Below are 11,763 nucleotides of genomic sequence, written 5' to 3'. Positions count from 1 at the left end.
GATTAACTCGGTTTCCTGATGCAGAAGGACAAAGTATAAGTTTTTAGACAATTTTTTTTTCCCCTTAGTAAGAAAGACTGTAGTTTAAATATTTGGACACAATAAAGGAAACTTTTACTTAACCAGGTTGGGAAAAAGAGTGGAAAAGAGTTCAACTGTTTCATCTAAACAGTAACAGGCCACAAAACCATTCTAGGCTTCCCTTCTCATTACTAATCACTTAACACTGAAGATTCACTTTGGGTCTTTTTTTCTCTTTCTACATACAAAACAAAACAAGGCAAGTTTAAAAATTCTTTATTTGAACTTTAGACAAGGAACAAGTATTGCATTATAAAGACTTGCTTAAAAGCATGACATAGTCTGTTGTCATTGTTTCTTTATGTGTTGTAAACCAACATAAATATTAAGGAAGAGAATGGTATATCTTTCCACTGCATCTTTAACCCATTCTTAACGGAGCATGGATACAACCCTTAGAAAGAAAACCCTGGTGAAATGGCATCTCTAACACTCTCTCCTCAGGTTCTAATGGCTCCAGGGGAGAAGCACTGTTGGTCTTAGCCTAACCATATTGGCAACATGACAGGAAACTAGTATCTCTAAGGCCAGTAGTGCACAGCAGTTTCCATCTAAAATTCTATTTATTTTCCCACCATCTTTTATGAAGATGACTGACCTAGAAATTAGGGCTGAGTGTGAGTTAAAATGATCCAATATACATTTGCTGTGAAAGTCAACCTGCTAATCTCTGGGATGATCCTACTGGGGGATATGCCAAACTTCCTGGTTTGCTTATTAACTAATGGTCACCGACATCGCTGGGGGCAAGCAGCAGGACACTGTGCTGTTTGCTGACCTTGGCAAATGATAAACTATGGTTTATTTAATCCTTGGTTCCCCAACTTAATATAAAGTCTTTTAATGTGCTAAAAGTCTCTAAGGCAGCAAACTAATATGTTGAATATGGTGTCCACTATTTCACAGTGACTAGCCATGACATGATTCATACGTAGGATCAAGTTTCCTGATCAAGATACCTTTGTCATCCTTCTTTTTATAAATTCTGACAGATAATCTGACAGATATCAACATAGATACTAATGCACAGATATTAGAATAAACTGCTAAAAGTTCTAGTCTTATCCAAAATAAACTTTGTTTTAAGCTTAGTCTTTAAAAATATAAGTTAACGGGATACATTCTGATTTCTTTTTTTCAGATAAGAGAAAACTGTTTTGTTTTTTTAATGTGCATAGTTCCAGCTGGACTCCAGCAACATTTTTTGGGGTAGTCCAATACTGTTTCCTAGAAAATTACAAATTAACCACAACCCCTAGGGAAACAGGAATTGCTCCATCCCAAATACTGTCAGGGGTAAGAATAAAAATGTCTTACATTTCATTTTCTTTCTTTAAGCTTTATTCTTGTTTTTAAGGTAAAAGTTATAATTAGTATTCCTATTAGCAGCAAAGATCCTAATTTCTGTAAATTAAAATGACTCAGGACTGACAGAAGTCACATTTTCACAAAGAATGAGGGATCCACAGCAGGTAATAAATGTCTATCAATTTGGGCATTAAGCAATCTTATTTGAGAGGTTAATTCGTACGAAAACAGCCAATGGTATGCAAGGTCTCATCTGAAGTTCGGGCCTATGACCCTGCAGCAGGAAGCTGAGTTGGCCCAGCCGTATGCAGTGGAAAATGTCCATGTGGTCAGACTGAAGAGGGGGCATATGGGCTCTTACTCTGGCTCTTCAGTAAAAGTGGTTACTTCTAACAGATAGTTGAAAGTGGAAGCTGCTTTGAAACTTTTCAAAGTGTTAGAAAGTCTAGTACAATGACAAGTTTTTCTCATATTCTGTCAAGTTTCACAACCTGAGCTTAGTGAAATGGCAAGAATCAGAAAATAGTACAAAAATTGCAAGGAGCTCGAGAGTTCTCCAGTTTTAGTCACTCCAAATGCCACAGCAGCAGCGTCTTATCAGAGTGTCACTGCTGTGACTACTGGGGGTTCATTCCCAGGAGAAAGATTCAAGCCAGGAAAGTTTGATCAGGACAGTGTCTCTTTTAAAAGGCTAGAAAAATTAGTTGGAATCCCAAGTTTCTTGTCTGTTTCTAAGTAGTGTTTATTCAGAACACTCAAGAATGACTCATATAACAGGGCTGCATAACACGGCTGCCTTCAAACACCGCCATGTCTACTTCAAACACCGCCATGTCTACTTCCTGCTAACAAGAAAAGGCAAAGAAAAAAAAAACAAAGAAAAAAAAAAAAAAAAAAAAAAAAAAAAAAAAAAAAAAAAAGAAAAGGCAAAGAAATGCCAGCTTTGTTCTGGAGACTGTAGTCATTTAAAAAAAAAATTAGAAGATGCTCTGAGCTTTTATAATTACCGGGGGTTTTTCACTTGTGAAAAGACAACCCCCCACCCAATAACCTAAACTGCAAGGATGGCAAGCAATACATTTGTTTCAAGATGATCCTTTCACAAACCCTAACTTTGGAAAGAGGCATTTTACACTGCCACCCTAACGGAGCTGTGTCCCTGTTCTGCTGAGTTAACCCCACGGGGAAGAAGCTCCTGACGTCTGACTCAGTAGCCAGTATGAGGGAACATCCACCTCCATTAAGCCTTAAAAACTTGGAACTTGCAACCAAGTGGAAAAACCATTCCCAGCAGTCTCTGCCATCACCTCTCAAGACGGTAGTACTGGTGGCCCAAAGGGCACAGAGTCACCTAATAACAGGCAGACTTGCCTCCTCCATGAGCTTACCTAACATTCTCACAAGCTTGCAAAATGCCACTTAAAAACTCAATAAATAATTAAAAAATTACACACACACACACACACGTCCCCCATAATTCCCGGCTGCAATCCCCAAAAGGCCATCTCCCCAAAACAATTAAGCCAAGAGACCAGTCTATTCATCAGGCAGAGGTCCATTTCCTAAAGGACCTTGAGCTAATGTACAGACATGACAATAAAAACTACCACTGTGCCCAGAGATTAACAGTAGCCTTGACAGCAGTTTAAAAAGCAGAATACTTGTCAGCTGCCTTTCACTCATTTCCTGAAACTTTACCCTGAGGAGAATCCTGTTCCCTCATCTCAAAAGGATCAATCCAAGAACGGGTAATGACAAGGGGTGGAAGGGTCAGTGAGTGAAAAGAGAAGGAGGCAAGGCTCCCAGACTGCTTTTCGTGGTCACTTCACAGGTACCCTTAACCCACACTTTCACCTGAAAGAGAGGCGTTAACATGACATAATTAAGTCTTCAGTCTGACCAGTTGGTAAAATGGACACAGGAAAAGCTGGGAATAGAGGGATAAAGTAAAAGCAAGTGCCCCATACAAGAAATCCACGTGATGGTTTGTTTTTGTGTGATTCAGTGCAAAGGAGAGGAAGGAAGCACCATCTACAATCACTCCACACACATGGTATTTGCATCCACCGTGATAACTACGACAGTTGTAGGAGAAGACTGGCAGCTTGGGAATGACCATGTTGCCACTGCCTACTAGCCATGGTAGCAGCCTCTTGTTTGGCTAATTCACAGGACAGAATGGGAAGGAGCAGGGCCAGGAGAAGACAATCCATGAGAAGACTGCCCTGCAACCTAAAGGTCTTCTAGGCACTTGCCTTCTATTCCTTGGCACCCCTTAGAAGGAAGAGTGGTCCCCAGGGAAAATGGTTCTTGTCTGAAAACTGCCTGGGGCAGCCAAATCAGAGAGGAGTGCTGCCCTGACTTAAAATGGTTGCTACGTGGCTAACGGATACTTTTCAAACTCCAGATTCCCAGGAAATAGAGCAGCAGAGTCCCCTTCTTCCCCTCACAAGAGTTAAACTGATTTCCTCTGAAAGCCTCTAACTGGCTTGAGCAGAGAGGCATCACTGTCCACAAAGAAGTGCTGGTGAGTCTTCAAAATTATTTAGGAGCCACGCCTAATTTCACAGGCAGAAAACTAACTCAAGGTAGGCCTTGAGGAGTTGATATAATGTTTCTTTCCTCTTCTTGCAAGGAGGAAGAGATTGATACAGTGTGGAATGGAAGGGAAGAAATCTGACAAGAGCAAGTCAATTAGGACAGGAAGCAGTGTTTGCAGAATGAATTCTATGGAGAAATTCAAAAGTTTCATAGGAGGAGAGGGTAGAAGACTCACTTTTAGAAGCTGAAGGTAGAAATCACAGAGGAGACAAAGTACAAGTGAACAAAGTAAGATATTTTTCTGTTTTGTTTTTGTTTTTAATAATGGGAGGACAAAAGAGTTAATTCCTTCACTGCCTTTTCACTGGAGAATTGAAAATGATTGCCATACTATGGGATGCACTCCACCAGCAGGAATCTAACTTGCCTGTCTGCAAAGTTTTAAAGGAGTGAATACTTATCAATTCTCAAGAGAAAAAGCTCTTGTTTGTTTAAATGTAAAGTCACCTGCATGCTCCTTAGCTGAACTGGGTATCATATCAATAGAAGGTGTGTAGTGTGTGGAGATTCACAATAAAAATGAAGGATTTGTCCTGTGGTCCTTGAGGATCTGAACCAGATTACTAAAGAGAAGACATAAGTACGTGTGCTAACACTCAGTGGCCCGTGGTCCTCAGAATAAACGGTAGCTGTGGCTTTAATCTTAAACTGCAATCACATCAAACTTTCAGTGTTTTAAACATATGTATTAATGAAGCTATCTCCTCTTTCAAAGCCCGCCTTCTCTTCCATTTCATTTTCGCAAGTTTGCTACCCACCCCCGACCCCAGTACAGTCGTTCACATGCAGTCTCAGGTGTGAACCAAAAATCGCAAGATAAACTTTACCACCGGGGGATTTTCCCCTTTACCTGACACTCGAAATTGTTTTGACTCTTTTGGGGATGCTTTTGGCTCTTCTGGTTTTGACATTTGCTTTCCAATAAGCACACATCCACAATTGGTTTGCATTAAGTTGATGAAAGATCTAATGAGTGGAACCATATGGGTGCTGTTAAATAAAAGTCTCTTTACCATAACAATGAGTGAAATGGCAGAGAGGGGAAGTGGATCTTATTTGAAAGCATATGACTATTTAAACACAAAACAAATACAGAGGGAAAAGCAATTCAGAAAGGTACAGAAAAAAATATCTATACCAGACAACAGTGGAGGATGCAGGGCTACACGTGCCTGTGGAGATATGCTGCTCCCCTTGTGTCTGAGTTCCAGTGCTTTCCAAGTCGATGGGCAGATGGTGAAAAATAGAGCAGCTTCTTTTTTTCTCTTCTAGCTCTTGAATCTATTATGAGGCAGTTCTCTGCTTGCCACCAAGGCAGAAAGAAGCATTTCTCTCATCCACTCACCGGTCTGGCAGGGTCCCATCCTTAGTTTTCCATTGTAGCCCCTGGGTACTACTGTAGTGACTCAGGGATGGTGCTGACAACGTGGGCTGCCTCTGTGGCTGCTGGAGGGGAACCAAAGAAGGTGTTGGTTTGATTCCTCTGCTGATCTCGGAGGTAAGGAGGAACTGACGAGCTTTTGATGTGGAGGATCCTGGTGTCCATCACCTGACAGTCAATCTGCATCATCACTTCGTAATCCTGCCCATTGATCACATTCTCTGCAGACAGAAATAAACACAAGGAATAAATATTCAACAGAATGTGCAATTCTGCTATAAGCTTCAGTCCCAGAAAGACATCAGTGCGCTTCAAGGGTGTGAACTGTCAACACGCTTTCAAGGGTACAGAGAGACTTCATCAGTCACTAAGCAGAGCTACAGTGCCAGGATGGCCTGTCCTCTCCTCAATTCTAGTTCCCAAACAACCTTCACTGGCTCAGTAAAGGCTGGAGCCACTGTCAGAGTTAATACCACAGATTATCTGTCCACAGACGTTATATGTCTTGTATGCTTTCCATGCAGTGTATCACCACGACTGGAGCAACTGGAACAGCAGGAGATTTCAGTTGGGAGAGGGGAGAGTGTAGAGGGAAGAATACTTAAGTTCTCCCCTTCCCTTTCAACAGTGGGCAGGAATAATTGTCAAAAGGACCACCATATCATGCGAAAGGTAAGGAGACCTCGGCCAGGACTGCCTGGCTCCTGTTCATCAGTAATACTTCTAATTTCATGAAGACATTCCCAACTATGAATTTAAAGATTTGTGCTTAGGAACATAAAATACAGTGAAGACTGACAACAAGTTGTAGACATCTGATAACATGCTCTTTCCCAGAGACCACTGTTACTTCTGCTCCATATTAAGGCAGTCCTTAATTTCAGTTCTGGATTCCAGGTACAAAGAGAGCCATACATTTCCAATTTGGGATTAAAAGGAATGCTAATAAGGACTTCCAGGTAAACTAGAGGCTATTGGCATAAGGGAACGGGAAAAACCACATAGAGCCATGCTTAACACATATGGGGTAACTTACTATCATGAGTTTAATATACACAGACGTGTACTACACTCCATTCTTCCTGTGAGGACAAAAGCTCTTTATTTTCGGGAGAAGGCCAAATTATTCCCCGATTTGTAATTCTAGGTGGTCATTTTCCAACTTGTAGTCAATGAAACTTGGGCATAAAACTGATGGCAGAATTATAAATAGATAACATCTTTCAAGACCAGCTGGACATTCATAGCAATGCAGTTAGAAGATGTGTAAACTTGGAAGAATGCTGGGGAGTCAACGTGGCACCTCGGTTTGCATTTTCAGCCATGAATCTGGAGCTGGGTGTGGGACCAGGAAGAATGCTGGCGAGGGCCTAGTCCTGCAGTGCCTTTTCATGAGGGTGATATACAGCCAACCAGTGATTTCAAAATTAAACATTTGGCTTCTCCGGGGCAAAGAACTGAAGTTAAAAGTAGAATTCTTTCTATTCCATTATCTATTTTTTTCTTTTTTTTTTTTTTTTTTTTTTTTTTTTTTTTTTTTTTACTACTACACCATGTGTGCCAAGTATTATAAATCCAGAGGAAGAAAATCCAAAGTTTGACATTTGATCCTCAGATTCCATTATGTTTGGGAAAATTGAACTATGGAGCTTGTAACTTAACGAGGCAGGAAATGACTTAAGGAGATCATCTAATCTGGGGTGTCTTAAATTAGGGTCTAATGCACAGACTTCAGGGAGTCCATAAGTTCCCTGAAATTGCATGCAAAGTTTTATTTGTATGTGCATTTTTCTGGAGAGGGGGTACATCAGATTCTTAATGAGGTCTATGACCCCCTAAAAGTTAAAAACTATTAAATCTAATAATCTATCAACTTTAAGTGCCTTGAGCAGATCATATATCCCATCTTAAGGCCAATGGAAGACATCATTATTCCACTTCTATTGGTTGATTGCCTGTTTCAATTTCTAAAATAGTCTCCATTGATGGTGAATTTCCCATTACAAGTCTTATAAATCTCTTCAATTACAGTTGAAGCTAATTTCCTTCTTTCCCAGCCTTACTAGCAATGAAGAGCAGTTGGTTACTGCTGTGTAATAATTAACCCTACCTATTCTTTAAGACCATTGCTGTGGACACTTAACTCCAACATTACAACTCCTGCCACTCTGTAATGGCTAACAAATCATTTACTTATCTTTAGAGAATTTAATCTGATTGGCTGTGAGTTAGTGCCAACGTTTCCTATCAAAGTGATTTCTTTTCCAAAAAGTAGGCAATGGAAGAAAGACAACCTGTTAATGTATTTGGAGTCATTACATTCAGAACATGTGACAGGGTTCAGATTTCAAGGTGCCACCCTAGTCATTTCCTTTTGGAACCATGGGCCCTCTCTGTTTTAGAAAAACTGAAAGACGGTGTGCATATACACACACACACGGACACGTTGAGACACAGATGATCAAATAATGAAAAACACATGTATAAAAGACATGTAATATACATTACTAATTTTTACTACTTTCCTAGATTAACTCAGAATCCAGATGACAGTTTAAGATCAAGACTAGGTTCTGTCATATAGCCCATACCACCTGCAGAAGTTATTAGAGCCCATGCGCCTGCTATGGTTTAAACTGATAACTGGAGTTCTTTAATATCTTAAATGTTGGGAAGAGATGAAAAACCTGGTGATATGAGCTCAGATGCTTGGGGGAAAACTAAAGCTGCGACCTGATTCCGAAACCTGGGAGTCCCTAGTCATGGCTGAAATGGTACTGTTATCTTAAGCCCAACCAGGAGGCTCATGCTAGGTATGGTTTGGGTGGCTTTAAAATGGATCCTGTTCTTCACTCCTTTCTGAACTTCTAGGCCAAGGAAACAGTCAGCATTACTAGAAGAAGATTCTACCAGATAGGATATGAACGCCTTAAACCGAATTTTGGAAGCCCCTTCTGAATGACAAGCTGGAAAATTTAGGTTTAAAGTGACACGCCATTAGGAATCCCAAGTTACCCAACACCTCTAGAAAATAGTTAAAGGGGCTACAGCAATTTCTTTTCTTCAGTCCACTCTGTGCGACCTTATAAAAGTCCTTTGGGTGTTTCAGTATTGACCCCCTTGGATAGTGAGTGAGGTGGTCTCTATTACTGATGAGGTTCTAATTATTTTAATTAAAGGAGGACAGAATGGGAAACAGCTTATGATAACTCGTGGTCTTCACAGGCCCCTCTCCTGCACTGTCAGGCATCTGTTCACACGATCTGCTTCCAGGAGCATCAGAGAGGCTCCGAAACCCCTCCCACAAGTGGCAGATGAAGCTCCCGTTATCCTTTACTTTCAGACTTTGAGCATAGTTAATAATTGACCACCCTCGGAAAGGACATTTTCAACTGTTGCCTATAATTTGTGCCTCGGTGTGAATAAAATATACCAGAGGAGGTTCTAACTGGAGAGATGAAAACCTGAAGACTCTGGTGGCTCAGGCAGGGAGGAGAGGAACAGCCTCTGAAGGAAAACCCAGGCAGGATGTGAGAGGCTGAGGACGGACGGCACACTTTCATTAAGGGCCAGGCCTCCATTATGAATGGGCAGTGCCCCAGTAATAAGAGAAAACATTACAGCTCGTGGGCTTGCCGACAAGAGGGAACAAAGTCAACAACTAGGGAGTTGTTAGAGCTGAGTTATGTGAAAAGACTGCTGAAGGATTTTTGTGTACTTAATGAAAAAGACAGTGACTGGGAAAAACAGAACCAAAAGTTACAGTATGGAGCACAAATGTTAAAGGTTCACTTTCCCTCTTCTATTAGCAAACATTTGGGTGCTGCACAAGTGATATAAATAATCTTATGTTCTGGGCCTTCTGAAGTGAACAGAATGAGAAGAAACACTGACCTGAGTCGGGAAAAAGGTATGAAATATGAATACTTCAAATTCAAAATTAATCAGGCAAATAAAAAGGAAAAGAGATGACTGGCTTCAAACATGAGCGCCAGAAAGCGAGTCTGAATGCCCAGAAGAGTTGGGAAAGCAAGAAAAAAAGTGCCTGGACACTGGCGGTGGAAAAACTCTAGGCAATGTGGAATTCCGAACAGCCTGTAAACACACAATAACTGAATTAAGAATGGGCTGCCAAGGGGCTGTTAGCTGGGAGATGACTAACACACACACCAGGACCTTAACCATAAACAGAATTTAAATACCCCCAAATTTCACAGAAAGTTTAGTTTTAAAAAATGACAAGACTTCACCAGTGCTTTGCAAAGACTATGTATGATAAAACAAGATTTCTGTTCGGAATCAGACACCAATCCTAACGAGAGGCAGTTTGCTCTGTGTAAGCTAGGCTGGTGACAGGCAGTGACAGGCTGTCAGTACATGTGCCTGAATCCTGTAGGGTGTGGGGTATGTGTGTGTACGTGGGGGAACATGGAAGGTAAATAAAAATCCCCCCTTCCACTGATCACAAGAGATACCTGCACCCAAAGCAAACACGTGGAAAAATCAGGAAAGAAATCCAGAAGGGTAAGAAAGAGGAGACAAAGGAGACAAATGGAAAGGAAAGCGGGAATACAATGAACAATAAGGGGTGAAACATCACATGTTTTCGGTGGCTTTCAAAAACTTCCAAAGCTGACTTCACCATGTCTAACCAATCTCATCTCCAATTTTTAACCGGAGTCCTGGTTTTGACCATCCCAGAGCACCATGCATTTTATCTCTGCTAGTACTTTATCCTCTGCTTGGAAAAAAAAATAAAAAAGCTCTTTCTGCTCTTCTCTGCCCAAATTCTCCATCCAGTCAATTTCTATTAACCCTTTAAGGCCCATTTCAAATCCCACTTCTAAGAAACCTTCCATGAAAACTCTAGCATTGATCTTTTTCTTTATAACCGATATATAAATGTTCCATGTCACTGAATATGTTAAAATGCTTATAGAAAAACGGTTTGACTCCTTTAAGAAACGTTGGGCATTTCTGAAGGTCGCGGGTGGGGGATCAGTGGTAGAACTAGATAGAACCTCTCCCTCAACAGTGGGGAAGAAGACTGAGTGAGTAAGTACCAGTCGTATTGCAGATGCAAACACAAAATATGCTTCCGACTTGAAAAATCTTTCTGGAGACATAAGGGAGAACACTTGCAGGAGCAAAGAGCTCCTAGCAACCACCATGTCTGCCCTTTGCCGTTTCTGGGACAGAGGAGAGATTTCAGGCTGTGAGTGTCCAAAGGCAAGGAGGGATGGTGGGAGGGATATTATTTGTTTAACTGCAAGACAAATCAGAATTTGTTAAATATTTAAAAAATACATGTGTATTTATTTTTTTTTGCAGTATGCGGGCCTCTCACTGTTGTGGCCTCTCCCATTGCGGAGCAAAGGCTCCGGACGCGCAGGCTCAGCGGCCATGGCTCACGGGCCCAGCCGCTCCGCGGCATGTGGGATCTTCCCGGACTGGGGCACGAACCTGTGTCCCCTGCATCGGCAGGCGGACTCTTAACCACTGCGCCACCAGGGAAGCCCTGTATTTATTTTTTTATTGAAGTATAGTTGATTTACTACATTACATAAGTTTCAGTTGTATAACATAATGATTCAGTATTTTTTATATATTTGACTCCATTTAAAATTATTATAAAATATTGGCTATATTCCCTGTGCTGTACAATATATGTCTGTAGTTTATTTATTTTATACATAGTAGTTTCTACTTCTTTATTCCCTACCCTTATCTTGCCTCTCCCCCTTCCCACTCCCCACTGGTAACCACTAGTTCTCTGTATCTGTGAGTCTGTTTTGTTATAGTCAGTCATTTTATTTTTTAGATTCCACATATAAGTGATAACATACAGTATTTGTCTTTCTCTGTCTGGCTTATTTCACTAAGCATAATACTTTCCAGGTCCATCCATGTTGTTGCAAATGGCAGAATTTCCTTCTTTTTTATGGTTAAGTAGTATTCCGTTGCAGATATATACCACATCTTCTTTATCCATTCATATGTTGATAGACACTTAAGTTACTTCCATATCTTGGCTATTGTAAATAACGCTTCATGAACATTGAGGTGCATGTGTCTTTTTGAATTAGTGTTTTCGTTTTTTTCAGATATATACCCAGGAGGGGAACTGCTGGATCATATGGTAGTTTTATTTTTATTTTCTTGAGGAACCTCCATACTGTTTTCCATAGTGGCTGCACCAATTTACATTTCCACCAACAGTGTACAAGCGTTCCCTTTTCTCCACATCCTCTCCAACATTTGTTATTTGTGGTCTTTTTGATGATAGCCATTCTGATGGATGTGAGGTGATACCTCATTGTGTTTTGATTTGCATTTCTCTAATAATGAGTGATGCTGGGCATCTTTTCATATGCCTGTTGGCCATCTGTATG

General features: G+C 40.8%; 1 protein-coding gene across 1 annotated transcript in view; it reads right to left on the bottom strand.

Annotated features, from left to right (window-relative positions):
* Window positions 1-280: 280 nt before the first annotated feature.
* Window positions 281-11,763, bottom strand: part of ATF6 (activating transcription factor 6) — a 214,950-nt gene continuing 203,467 nt past the window's right edge. Inside the window, exon 16 of the mRNA XM_024751633.1 lies at window positions 281-5,592. Within this exon, the coding sequence (XP_024607401.1) occupies window positions 5,384-5,592 (209 nt within the window). The 3' untranslated portion in view covers window positions 281-5,383. The remainder of the gene's footprint in view (window positions 5,593-11,763) is intronic.

The sequence above is a fragment of the Neophocaena asiaeorientalis genome, unplaced genomic scaffold (genome assembly GCF_003031525.2).
Source record: "Neophocaena asiaeorientalis asiaeorientalis breed wild unplaced genomic scaffold, Neophocaena_asiaeorientalis_V1.1 scaffold156, whole genome shotgun sequence".
NCBI classification, from domain to species: Eukaryota; Metazoa; Chordata; class Mammalia; order Artiodactyla; family Phocoenidae; genus Neophocaena; species Neophocaena asiaeorientalis.
Note: the sequence above shows the minus strand (reverse complement) of the source record. Positions and strands in the feature narration are given on the sequence as shown.